Source organism: Danio rerio, chromosome 4 (assembly GCF_052040795.2).
Source record: "Danio rerio strain M-AB ecotype USA chromosome 4, GRCz13ab, whole genome shotgun sequence".
Taxonomy (NCBI): Eukaryota; Metazoa; Chordata; class Actinopteri; order Cypriniformes; family Danionidae; genus Danio; species Danio rerio.
The window spans coordinates 30,007,512-30,022,164 of record NC_141024.2 but is presented as its reverse complement, the minus strand read 5'-3'; the positions used below and the strand labels follow the sequence as shown (position 1 = coordinate 30,022,164).

The 14,653-nt window shown below is 36.1% G+C and overlaps 1 protein-coding gene across 1 annotated transcript; it reads right to left on the bottom strand.

The window, feature by feature from the left end:
- Positions 1-222: 222 nt before the first annotated feature.
- Positions 223-5,741, bottom strand: znf1041 (zinc finger protein 1041). Its single transcript, NM_001114431.1, is given in 3 exon segments — positions 223-2,307; positions 4,822-4,971; positions 5,701-5,741. Coding segments are annotated over 2 exon segments (1,332 nt in total). The 5' UTR covers positions 4,907-4,971; positions 5,701-5,741; the 3' UTR covers positions 223-1,060.
- Positions 5,742-14,653: the final 8,912 nt, after the last annotated feature.

Sequence of the window (14,653 nt, the reverse complement as noted above, 5' to 3'; positions counted from 1 at the left end):
AAAAAATGTATTACTCTTAAAATATTTACCTAAACAATATAAACCTAAAACTATAACCTACACACACACACACCCATTGCAGACAGCACACAATACAATCAGTGCACATGAGCAGTACAATGTGTCTTGCATATAAATAAGTGCTTCAGCAGTATGCTGAGTACTGGAATTAGCATAAGCTATCAAATCACTCATGTTCTCATTCACAATAGAGACACTGGGTTTCCCATACATATATTTATTTGTAGTTATGTTGGAGTTTTCACATGAACATATATTTAAAGGCAGCCAGTTGTCTACAGAAAGTTTAATTGTCTTCATAAAGAAAACGTGTTTCTTTTCTCAAATTAGTCCATCAAAATAAATGTGTAGTGTTTTGAAACCAGTCTTTATTTGTTACCCACAACACATCCAGATTTGTTCAAGTTAAAATCGCATAATCTGACACAAATCTGATCTGTCGTAACTGGCAAATGGCATTGTGTAGTCTGAACAGGGCTTGAGGGAGTTTGCATCAGTCTGTCACTGTCATTGTTTTATGGCAAGTTCACACCGCACGAGTTTAGCCGGACGTTCATTCACCAACAAGTGTTGTGAAATTGCAGAAAAAAGCCCCAAACTGGAGGCAAATAGGTGTTTGTTCACGCAAGAGTCAATCAAACAATGTGAATGATTAAAAACCCAATCTAAGGGTGTAGGACAGTGTTTGCTGCATCTCCCCAAACATTTTCTCCTCCTTAATCTTATTATTCTCTTTTCAGTGCCGACCATTTGACTGAAGTGTACAATGTGCACAGATATGGTTATTGGTCCATATTAAGTTGAAACATATAGAGTTATTTTGGGTTTTTGCCGCCCGGCAGCAAATCTTACAACCTGGTACTGGGCTGTGACCCCTGATCTACACTACAAAAAAATAATTCACTTTTTTCAGTTATTGAGTTTAAATCTTCAGCTGTTCAAAGGGTTTCCTTTTCATCAACTTGATATGCATTCAAGAGATAACACTTGTTTAGCATGCCGTCCTGGGAGAGAGCCCTAAGCTCTGCTGGACAAGGCTTCATTTTTGAGAACTCTGCTCTCCATTGTGAAGCTTCATGTGAGTGTTGAGGCTTCTTTTATGTTTAAAGCTCTTTCCACACTCACTGCACCTAAAAGGATCCTCTCCTGAGTGAGTCTTCATGTGTCGCTTAATGGAGTCTTTGCGCGTGAGACCCTTTCCACACAGATCACATGTGAACACTATGGTTCCAGTGTGACTATTCATGTGGATTGTGAGGCTAGCTTTAGTTGTGAAGCTCTTTCCACACTGAGCACATGTAAACGGCTTCTCTCCAGTGTGACTTATCATGTGGAGTTTGAGTGTGCCTTTACATGTGAAACCTTTACCACACTCTGTGCATGTGTAAGGTTTCTCTCCAGTGTGAATCCTCATGTGGATCTCAAGGTCTTGTTTCTGAGCAAAACTTTTCTTACACTGTGTGCAAGTAATTCTTTTCTCTCTATTGTGAGTTTTTATGTGGGCTTCAAGGTTGCTATTTTGCTTAAAAGTCTTTCCACACTGAGGGCAAGAGTAAGGCTTCTCCCCTGTATGAATTCTCATGTCGGCTGCCAAGTTTGCTGATTGATAGAAGCTTTTTCCACACTGTTGGCATGTGTACGGCCTCTCTCCAGTGTGAATTCTCATGTGCTGTGCAAAGTTTCCTGTAGTATAGAAGCTTTTTCCACACAGTTGGCATGTGTACGGCCTCTCTCCAGTGTGACTTCTCATGTGGACTTTAAGGGTGCCATTTTGCTTAAAACTCTTCCCACACTGAATGCAAGAGTAAGGCTTCTCCCCAGTGTGAATTCTCATGTGCACTGCCAAGTTTCCACCAGTATAGAAGCTTTGTCCACACTGTTGGCATGTGTACGGCCTCTCTCCAGTGTGAATTCTCCTGTGCACTGCAAAGTTTCCAGCATGATAGAAGCTTTGTCCACACTGTTGGCATGTGTAGGGCCTCTCTCCAGTGTGAATTCTCATGTGAATTTTAAAGCTCTGTTTTTGACCAAAACTCTTTCCACACTGTTCACAGTTGTAAGGTTTCTCCCTAGTGTGAACTCTCATGTGAACATCAAGGTTTGGCTTTTGACTGAAACTCTTTCTACTCTGTTTACAGCTGACATTACACCTAGATTTGGATTTCCGAGGTCTTCCTTGTGATGAAGTCTTTTTAGTTAGTGTAGGTTTTTCATCAGTCGTCATGTCTTGGTGTTTCTCTTCCATTTCATTCCATTGATGAGTCTCTTCTTTCAGCACCATCGGGTCTAAAAAAAAGTGAACTTTAGTATAAGGCTCAAAGCGACAAGCATGTTGCCACATCATCATATAGTTAAGAATACAGCACAATATTTTATAATAATTTAGAGTCTATTTCATTGAGCATGTTTAAAATTGGGGCCATCCACATTTTTTTGTCATACTTTAAACCAGGTTTTAAATGAACAATAATAATAAAAAAAAAGAAATACAGTATTTTAGATATTTCTTAGTAAAAGATTTTAAATAGTGTAAAATGAAGCAAGCTTTACTTGTATACATACACATTTTGCAAACATAAACTTTCTTCAAAATAATTAAAAACAAATGAACAAATGTTTTAAAAACTATAATAAACTAAATCTATGCACAACAATCTGTCCAGGTTGATGTCCTCAGCAGTAAATACATGGATCACATTTAAACAAATGTTATTGTAAAGAAAATAATTAAACCATTATGATAAATAGAGTTAAAATGACCTTTTTGAATAAAAAGTTGAAATTTTTATTGAGATGGATTGTTGGTGATTGTATGGGTTTGTACGAGTAGCAAAACATGAACAAAGGAAAATGAAGGCATGTTTAGAAAATATTTAAGACCTACAACACAAAATTTCAGTAAACTAAAAAAAAATAAAAATTAACAGTAAAACAGTAAAATTTTGATTTTGGAATTTACTACTTTTTAAAGGGCCACGAAACCCCCCGTTTCAGCAGGGTGTTTTCACACCTCTAGTTTGGAAAAAGTAAGGAAAGTGGATGTTTCTAGCTCTGTTTGGGTGGGAGTGTCGGGGGAGGGAAAATGGGAAGGGTTTGAAAAAAAAAAGTGAGTTGCCATTTGGGCACGCGCTGCTGACCGAGGAAAAACAAACACACGCGCAGGAGAGAGAGACAGTGTGTTTAATGATGGTGAAATGTTTGATACTGCACGTTGTATAAGAGAAAAAAAAAAACTCTGCATTACTCGGTAACTCAGATGCACTCGGTAGGTCAGAAAGCCATGTGTGTGTAGACAATCCTGTCACAAAATGCGGTGAAAATAAAACACGATGGTCGACAATAGTTTGCTTACAGTGTTCACGTGTTTACACTCAGAGAGCAGCATTTACAGCGGATCTTTCAGTCCATAATATTGTAGTGATGTTAACGTAAACTAAGTAACTTAGAAATCATTTTGACTAAGGTCTGTCTTTAAACACTGAAAGAGTACTGCTGAGCATACCAACTATAACTTTGCCATCTGAATGAACAAAGAAAGGGCGCTGATCACACACATTAACCAAATCTGTATACAGGACAATCAACACATACTGGAACTGCATCTTTTTTTTAAAGGAGACGAGCAGCAAATCCGGATTTCACCATTTTTAGATACGAAAAGCTAGAGTTAAAAATGTTCCGTACAAACGTATTTTTGCCGCGTGTCACATGCATTTTAATCCGCACTGGAGTCCAGCAGCGCTTTCTTACAGAGAAAATGAAAATAAAACCTTCACTGTAGAACATTATAAAAGCAACACTAACGACCCATATCTCCAAACATTTCTTATTCTTTTCGCACTCCTTTTGGCAACACGATGTGTGTTGTCTCTCTGCCGTCTGAACACTGTTTCAGGTACAGTCTAAGAAAGCTAGCATGCATATTAATGAAGATGCAGTGCATACATAATAGAGTGCGCTCATTGGTTTGAACCAAGCATTACTAAGGAGTCAATGCAACACACTCAGAGACGTAATACAGTACTCCCAGGCACAGAAGTGCTGGAATACACGCTAAGATCTCATGGCCGTGACGCAGCTTCAAAAATTAGTTTCAACCCGGAAGTACGGATTTGCTCGAAATAACAACCAATTTTCACTGTTTATTGAAATATATGTGTCCTAATAGTGTTTTTAGCAGTGTGGGACACATACGACACAAAATGTGTTTTGGTGTTTTGTGACCCTTTAAGACCCAGCGGAATCCCTGTTTAAACACAATAGCCCTGGAAATTAGTTATTATAATAATTATGTAATTCTAACTCAGATACTATCTGTGAGAACTAGTAACAACTACTAGAAACAACTTTAAACCCATAAAGAAGTTGATGAAAAAAAAAAGGAATTGTGATCAACGTGACACATGCAAATGGAAAGTACTAAGTAAACACTATCACTGTGATAGCAGATATTTTCTTTGAGAATATTGTTGGTCAAATATCGTCAGCTCAGTTAAACTTTTTTTTTATTTATTGTTTAAAACTAATTTTATATAGTGCCAAGAAAACAAGAAAAGCATTAACCTTAAGATGGTAGAGAAAATGGGAGACTAATAATAAATAAAGAATAACAAAAGACATGAGAACAAGTGACGAAAGAAAGTCATTCCTGTCTTTCAATAAGTGCTTATGTGCATTTAGGAGAACCAGGCAGCACACTCAGGGCTGCAAGACAGATTTATTTAGAATTTTTTTTTATTAATAAAATATATGTGAATGAGGATCAGATGACTGAGTTGGTCTTTAAGAAAGAAAACCAACCTGTTTGTTCCTGCAGATCTTCCTCTTTGACTGTGAATGTTTCTTCAATCTTCACATCTTCACTCTCCTCTTTAATAAACGCCATCTTTATAACAGTGTGGAGATCAGTCGCTTCAGCAGAATATTTTCTCTGTGTTTTGATACTTTATTCTGTTTAAAATTAACAAAACAATAAAAACACCCTGTTTAAAATGAATAAAACAATGAACAGAAACAAAATAATTTCTCTTCAACACTTGTTTCATCAGTTTCTTTAAATGAGAGTAATTAACAAAATGAAATTAGGTAAGTCCGAGCAAGAAACAATTGCCACAATTGACCCGATTAAAAATGGTAATCCATTAATTATATATATAGAGATGTATACGTGTAAAGTAATGACATTATGCTATTTAAAAAATAAACCTGCACTACAACAATTACAAAGAGGTAAAGTTGGTTTTAAATTGACACATTCATTCATGTAGAAGTCCCTATATTGTTTACCAAGTTATTTTGAATATACGAATGGAATTAGCATACAAGTATGACTTGAAAACAACATTAACACTGTTATTTGACTGTGAACAATGTTGTACTTTATAGTCATTCACTGCTAATATGATTTCGTTATTTAGAGTTTGCAAATAATACGTTTATGAAATTATATTATTAAGGGGAAAGTCTGAATGTTCGAATATACAACTAACTTTACCTCTATAACAACTACACACATTTCTGTTATTCAAACAATAGCCCTCATTACTGTGAGAAAAATAGTACTTCGTTTTATGAAAGGTTAAAATAATATCGTCAACAACAGGAACAGAATTTACCATCGGGTGAAAACCTGAAATTGTAATCAGTCGGTTTATATCTGTGTAAAGTTTTAAAACAAACCTTTCTCTAGTTGAATCCATAGACTGTAAAATAGGTTGAATCACAGCGCAGGAGCGGCGCAGCCTTATGACGTCACACACAGTCAAAATAAAAGTCTTTTTGTTTAGCTTTTTATTGCCACTTACTGTTGCAGTCATGAATAATGGATACATTTCTCCCTCGTTTTCCACTTTCTCACATACACAGACACACAGATATTCAATATTTGTAGTTGATCAAAATCTTTTACTCTAAACATTTTTAAGACAATAAAAAAAACTTTTTTATCCACTAAAACTAAGTGTTTAAAGCAGATAATCTCAACATTATAGAAGGTATAACAAATAAGTTGATGGGTTTGCTGAAATGTGTGTACAGGGGTAATTCTTCAACTACGGGCACTTTTATGTCCTTTGAGATACTTATACTACTTTGAATTTGTTCAAATTCCTTTTTCTTAGTCAAACTAACAATAAAACCTACTTTAATTTTTTGTACTACTTTTCTATTATTTATTTTTCATATTATTCAACCTCTTTTTAGATGTCAAAATTACTGTTTTCACCTTGTCGCACACCCAGAGTTTTAAACTTCAATAATGAAAATAACATTTTAAAGTATTTTTTAAATTGGTTTCTATCAATGTATCTTAATTGCACTAGTGAAATCATTAAAATATTTGATAGTTATTAATGTGAGCCTATTATCAATCATATTTTTTATACAAAATATAGCTGTTGCAAAGCATCAGTGTCATTTCCACCACAACACTAAAATTTTGCTTTAAAAAGTTTGAGTGAAAAATTATTTAGGTGGTTTCTATAAAAATGACCAGTGCCATCTGAGGACATGTTCAAGCTAGAGGGAATTTACATTTTATCAACAACACTTGAAAAAAAATCAAGTAAACATTGCTTGATAAGGATACATTTACTCTACGTCATTTCCAAACATGTTGTACCTTCAAAGATGTTTTTAAAAACCATTCAAAATTAAGGTAAATAAGAGTGTTTTGTATACATGAAAGGCTAGTATCAACTCAAAGCTAATCGGTGAAGCTATCTTAATCTTTTTTAAAATAAATTTTCATCTTCACCACTGTCATTTCCATCACCACACATTTTTAAAAATATTTTAAAAGTTCTCATCACACATTAAAAGTGTGTTCACAATGTGTAAGATTCATGTTCTTTTTAATATACAAATTCAGCTTATTTATTTTCTACTAAGCTCTTAACCAAATTAATATTAAATTTTAGAGTGTGACAGGTGTACAATTTAGCATACAACTAATTTATTTCATTGACAAACGTATTATCATTGTGTACATTGTGGAGAGATTGGTTAAACTAGATACAACAATGATCTTAGACAATGTTTGACTGCCATAATTTATTTCATTTTGAAATAAGCTGTATATTGAGATGTGGTGGAATTAACAATTGTTCACTTCACGATGGAAAAAAAATGTTTCTCTTCTTATCTAAGTTTATCCTCTTACAGATCTTAAAACTAGACAATGAGTTTAAACTTATAAGGCATTAACATTCTGGTGCCACAAAAGACTTATCTTAGCTAAATCTTTGAAGCCCTTGAAGTGCCCATTACTACTACAAGTTTTAGTTTCTGTAGCTGGGCCATTATTACTATAAAGTGACTTTGATGTCCCAAAAGATTGAATCAGTCATATATATATGAAATAATGACATTCTGATGTTTTAATATAATTGGTTAAACCTTTACACACATGCAGGTAGAATTATAAGTGTTTTTAAATATTTTTATAAATTTTTGCCATATTCTTTCATTAAATGGATGTTATTTTGCCATGTCCCACCCACTGCTCAGCCAACTTCAGTGAATCTAAAAAGTATGTAAATTAGATCAGTTTTAAAGATATCAAAATATTCTTATTGTCTTTAACAAGTTATTTGACAAAAAAACGTAATTTTAATAACGTTTTGTTAAAATCACATTAATAATCATTTTGCATGTGTCCTTGAAATTGCTGTCCACCCTTTCATAATGTGGTAAATGCCCCTTCAAGAAACCCTCTGATGTGCTCATTGACTTCCCCATGTCTATTTTGCTAGGTTTAAACATCTGATTTGCACAAATATCTACATGTATGTTTCGTATTTAACATCATATTGAGTTTAAAACTGAATGTTGTCAAGCTTAACATGTCCACCCTGTCATAGTGTAATATAAATTAATATAAACTTAAAATTAAAAATAAAGATATTAAACTGTATCCAAAGAGCTTAAATAGGGAAACACTTTACCACTTTAACATTTTATTGTTAATTAGTTAATGTTTTTATGTTACAACACTTATACACACACATACCACCAGTATATGCATGAGTGGTCAATACAAACCTTTTGGCAATCTGTCTCAGTCTATATAATATCCCTTTAAAGTCCATATAATGGAGCTCATTGGCGGTTTGAAATAAAACCATATATGTAAGTATTTGCACATTTTTGTGAACATCTGTAATATAATAGGGTATATGCCGAGCTAGTGCTGTTCCCATGCTGATACACTTCCGGTGACCTGTTATTGTGAACTTTTTCTCATTTTATACGGTTCCTTATACAGCATCGATGTTGTAATGTCATTAAAATACATTCAGTTAAATAAACTTTAGCATTTATTTAGTTGCTCAAGCGTAAAACGAGACAAAAAGCTGAATATACTGCTCATATAGTAAAGATATGGCGGGGGAAATGTAATTTAATGCAGTGCTTCTTGTACAAACTGAGACCCACTTTAATACGAATATCACTCAGCTAGTGGAGATCGCTGATTTTTAAAGAAAACAGACCTTAAACGCACCGGATTTTGCAATGGCATTCAATTCGCCGGAAGCGCTTAAAGCCTGATTTATACTTCTGCGTCAGGTGACCGGCGTAACCCACTGCGCATGCAACGCATTTATACTTCGCATTTATACTTCTGCGCGCTGTCTCTGTTGGTCTGCATTAACACTTCCGAAACGCTAGTTGGCAGTGAGGTGTAAATGTTCCTCTGTGTCAAGTTTCTTCGCTGTTGTTTTGCTTTTCCTGAACACTTCCGGGATGTACAAGTGGCTCAAACTCGCTCATTTTGAGGCAGGAACCGGCGGACGTGCAACAACTTTAACTATGAGGTAAACACAAAACAAAACTTTCCATCCGGAGCTCCTTCACGGTACTCCACACTTGTAAACAATCGCTCGCGCCATTCGCGCGGCTCTCGGTCCCGCCCAGATTCGTCAGCGCTACCAAGCCGACCAATTACAGAGCTTACGCTACGCGTCGTTTCGACGTGTAGTTACATTTTTTGAGAGGTGCTCGTCAGTGACGGCGACGGCCACGGAGAAGGGCTATGCGTCAGCGCCGTAGCGTACGCCGGCGTTTGACGCAGAAGTATAAATCAGCCCTTATTGGGTGGTGGCCTTCAGCTGTTTTAATATATTAAATGATATGAATACATAAACTATCTTTAAATAGTCCAATCTCATAATCAGTTGGAAATGTATCAAATCAAGAAAAAAAATCATTGTATTTGTTAGCCAAACATAAATTAGTATCACTCTCATTAGCCATACATTGATTTGCTACCTGTGTACTGACTGCAGCCATACTTTTAAAGCCTTTCCAGGCTGCCTTAAGATTGCCTTGCATAAACAGTCCTTCAATCTTATTTTTATATTTATTTTTAGCTGTCTTTATTGCTTTTTTAACTTCCTTGTTAATCTGCTTTTTCTCCTCGTTAGTTCAAGAAAGAAATACTCTCTTCTTCATATTCAGTATACTTTTAACTTCTTTGTTACCCATGGTTTGTTATTGGAATACAGGGAAATCTTTTTTGTTGGTATAACAGAATCAACACAAAATGTAATATAGTTGGAGATAGTAACAACTTGCTCATTAAGATCGGGACATGTGTTCAAAAACATATTCCAATCAGTGCAATCAAAACAACCCCCTAAAACTTCAATATTAGAAGGTGTCAATTTTTTAACAAGTCGTATTTCCCTCTTCACTTGCTTAACTATTGGAACATACAAAGAAGACAGCAAAACCATATTATGGTCAGATGAACCAAGAGGAGGTAATGACAGAGATCTATACACTTCCAAAACTGACCCATAACATCTGTCCAAGACTTTATCAGCACGTGTGGGGCATGTGACATATTAAGGTAATATCCCTTTATATAGTTGTCCATAAAAACAATGATTAAAATCCCCTAGGATAAATTTGGGGGCATCTGGAGATATATTATCCAGTTCGTCGAGAACACTTTCAACAGTTTTAGACACCGTATCAATTTGAGCACGTGGGTGTATGTATACAACAACAAAGAACAACTGAGGGAATTCCTGTGGAAGATAAAAAGGACGTACGGAGACCGCAATGAGATCAATATCTGCATTACATATCTCGTGTTGTACTACTGCAGTCTTACACCAGCTTTCTTTAATATGAAAACATACACCTTCACCGTGATGTTTTCCAGTTGAGTTTTTGTCTCTATCCAGCCGAATAGGTGTTCCAAACCCCTCGATCCCTAAAGCGCTATCAGTGACTTGAGTCGTCCAGCCAGGTTTCAGTGAATGCCATAACGTGAACGTTCCTGTATTTGTGCATAAAACTCACATTGGCTTGTAATTCATCCACTTTGTATCGAAGCGAGCGAACGTTGACCAACTATATTATTCATAGCAGAGTTTTTTTATCCTATGAGAAGAGCCTGCTTCTTAATTATTCTTGACTCCACTTGATTTCCGAAAGTAAGGCAGACCTGCCAGTGCCAAGCTGTGAGACAAGGACCCACTGCACACAGTATTTAGCCGTTCATGAAGGGTCATATATATTAGTAATGGAAAGTTCGGATCATTTTTCTTGACTCAGATCGTTGAGTCTCGTTCATCGAAATTACTTTTTTCCAGTCATTTCTTTCATTTGGTTCAACTTGCCAAAATAGTATTAAAATTTTAAGAATTGCTTCCAAACACATCTACAACTAGCTCAAAAGGTTGATCACATGACAAATAAGTCATAAATAGAATACTATAAGAAGGAGAAAATGATAATTCAATGTTTACCTGCTCTTTTGTCTATGATGGTATTTTTATATTTTTATTTTTATCACCTCTTCATGTCTTCAAATGTCAGTGGTTTGTTCACTTTACACTGACAGTCACATATAATCTTAACCAATTTACACAGTGTGAGTCTGTGTATTCTGTGTATTCTGGTTCTTGAATCGTTCATTCATCATGTGACAGAATGACTCAGAGAGATGAACGGTTCAATACTTTTTCTGGGTTCAAACGCATATGATTGGCCCGTGATGAACAAATGACTCAGACCTGATAGAGGACTCGAGAGATGAACGGTTCAATACTTTTTCTGGGTTCAAACGCATATGATTGGCCCGTGATGAACAAATGACTCAGACCTGATAGAGGACTCGAGAGATGAACGGTTCAATACTTTTTCCGGCTCTAAACGCATATGATTGGCCCGTGATGAACAAATTACTCAGACCCGATAGAGGACTCGAGAGGTGAACGGATCAATTCTTTTTCTGGCTCTAAACGCATATGATTGGCCCGTGATGAACAAATTACTCAGACCCGATAGAGGACTCGAGAGGTGAACGGATCAATTCTTTTTCTGGCTCTAAACGCATATGATTGGCCCTTGATGAATGAATGACTCAGACCCAATAGAGGACTCAAGAGGTGAACGGATCAATTCTTTTTCCGGCTCTAAAGGCATATGATTGGCTCATGATGAACGAATGACTCAGATCAGATAGAGGACTCGAGAGATGAACAAATCAATTCTTTTTCCGACTCTAAACGCATATGATTGGCTTCTGCCTTTCGGCAATGAATGACTCAAAAAAAAATTATGTGAGTTTGTGACACACAAGAACAATAATGGTCAAGCAACACGATCTGTTACCAGGGGAGACTGTTCTGTGCAGTTTAGACGTACAAATCTTTCACGATCAGTCTTCTCAGTTAGAGCCAGTCATTTTTGGAACACACTTCCGATTGATTTAAGGGGTGTTTCAAATTATTCTACTTTTAAATACAAGTTTAAGAAATGGCTAAAAGCAAATCAAGTTTGTAATCATGTGCAATTCTCTTGTCTTTTAAAGAAATTCTTATTACATGTTTTTTTATCCTTTTGTCATGTGTAACTTTACTGTTTTTGTGTATGTGTGATGCCTTTTAAAATCTGGCAGGGGCAACACATGAAAATTAGCCCTTGTGGCTAACTCTGGCTTATTTACAGTTTTACTGTTGACTTATAAGCATTGTCCCTGTTAAATAAATAAATTCAAATTCAAAAGACATGAAATGAACCAAACCACTTACACAAATGTGCGCACGCGCGGATGAATGAATCACTCCCTGAGAGGAATCGTAGTTTCCGAGTCATATTGAAGATTTGTTTAAAATGAACGAATCGTTCATGAATGACCCATTACTAGTATATGTTTGTTTCCATGAACCACAGGGTTTGTTGCATGGTTTAACCCGCTATGCTGTCAGGGCCGATACAGCAAAGCTGTTTGTGTGCAGCAAGCATTTTTGTCGGGAGAGCAGTACAAGAATTGGAGAATGGCGGCCGTTGTCTTTTTATCAGGAGTTTGTTTACATCGCCGTGCTGCTATGTTTGCCTAAATCTTCCAGATTACCAGCAGGGCTAATGGTTCAAATAGACAGGGCAAGAGACCTGCTGCACTAAGTCTGCATTCAGACCTATGATTCAGACCTGGGAATTGATGGAAAAGTCTTCATTTATATAGTGTTTATATGAACACGATTATCTTTATAATGATATAAATTGTGGTTATCTGTATATTAAATTTTGAATAACAAATGTAGCAGGGCATTAAATTACTGTTTATTTCTTTGCATTTTATGTTTGTAAACTATAAAATCATGCATCTCAAGGTTTGTGTCCCTTTTTTGTCAGCTAACTGACAACAGTTTTTCGCTCCCCTCCTTCTCCCCTGCTGGCTTTGTCCACTCGTGCCCTTTGCTCGCAGAGCTTCAGAGCTTCAGGTAGACCTGAACTGAAAGTGGGGGGTGTCATGACCCTTTAACAGAGCAAGAAAATTTTCACAGTATGTCTGATAATATTTTCTTTTCTTTCTTCTGGAGAAAGTCTTATTTGTTTTATTTAGTATAGAATAAAAGCAATACAATTAAAAATAAGAATAAAAAAGTTTTTATATATAAAAAAAAAAACATTTTAAAGACAAAATTATTAGCCCCTTTAAGCTATTTTTTTCTGATAGTCTACAGAACAAAATATTGTTGTACAATAACTTGCCTAATTACCCTAACCTGCCTAGTTAACCTAATTAACCTAGTTACGCCTTTAAATGTCACCTTTTAAGGTGTATAGAAGTTGCTTTTAAAAATATCTAGTGAAAAAATATTACTGTCATCATGGCAAAGATAAAATAAATCAGTAATTAGAAATGAGTTATTAAAACTATTATGTTTAGAAAGGTGTTGAAAAAATCTTCTCTCTGTTAAACAGAAATTGAGGAAAGAAACAGAGGGGCTAATAATTCTGACTTCAACTGTATATTCACCTCTCAGACACACACAGACACATTGCTGAGTTTTGTTGTTGATTGTTTGCTGTAATATTTCAAAGTATTCTATTGTCCAGCCTTGCCTTGTTTCTGGATCCTTGCCTTGTCTCTTTTTTACACTGTTTACTGCCTACACCAACCTCTTTGCCTCTGACCAAGACAATGATTGTGTATTCTCCTCATGATACTGTTAGTTCCTGTTTTGACCACTGCCTGCATAATAATTAAACTACAATTGGTCCTTTACCTCCATTGTCAAGACTCAACCGCAACTTAGGTCCAGCAGAACAGCCCTGTCAGCTCAGCTAAGGATCAAACACCCTCCAGGACCACATCTGTAAGTTTTTGAACATTTCCAATGAATCAAACCTCCCAGACTGTATCCTCCTAAACTTTTTATATCATGGAATAAATAAACTATTTAAAACACCTCTCATAAATTTTGGCTCTCGAGGGTCCTTCCAAGAAGCACTGAATTTAACCCTGCAGGTCAGCGAGTCTCCCTCACTATCGGAGGAGGAAACCCATAAATGAATTTTTTTCCAACAACAAGAACCACTGGCTTTGGGGCTTGCCACTCACAAGATGGCCGCCAACACTTCATTGCTGCCAGCAGAGATGTATAGTAATAAAGTAGAACTACTTCACTACTGTACTTAAGTACTAAAAGGCAGAATCTGTACTTTACTAGAGTATTGTTTTTTTCTCCTACTTCCACTTTTACTTACGTACATATTTTCCATGAGTTTAAAACTTTTACTCCGATAAATTTTTTATGTGCTGCATCGTTACTCGTTACTAGGGGTGTTAAAATGATCGATATCAGTTCAGTAATAGATCATAACCGGTTATTACGTGATGACGTTATTTATCTCCTATACGCGATGTCGCAATACCATGGTGAAGCAGGGCGCGAGGGCGAGGCGGCACAGCACACGAGCAGCTATTTCACTATTAGGGAGAAATGTTGTAAAACTTCACCTCTGCCTCTCTCTCTCACTTAAAACATTTGACCAGCTGGCCTGTTTATAAGGTAACTTTTCCTCTCTTCTTTGGCTGTTAAAGCTGTGAATCCAGACACGAGCGTGCCTTATGTGCAAGTTTTCTTCACTTTGTTTATTACCTGTGATAATCGCGCATTCTTCCTTCCATGGGTGAACAGCGCTTATATTTCTAAAGCCCTTTCTGTTGAGGACAATAACCAATCGTTATTGGTTATAACCTCGGTGTAAGACCTCGCCTGTCAGCTCTCAAAAAGCAGGTGGGATAATATTGACATTAGTTTATTTGCTGTAAATGCTCATGCTGTCTTCTGTGCATGAGTTATGTTTGATACATTCAGAAAGAGGGTTT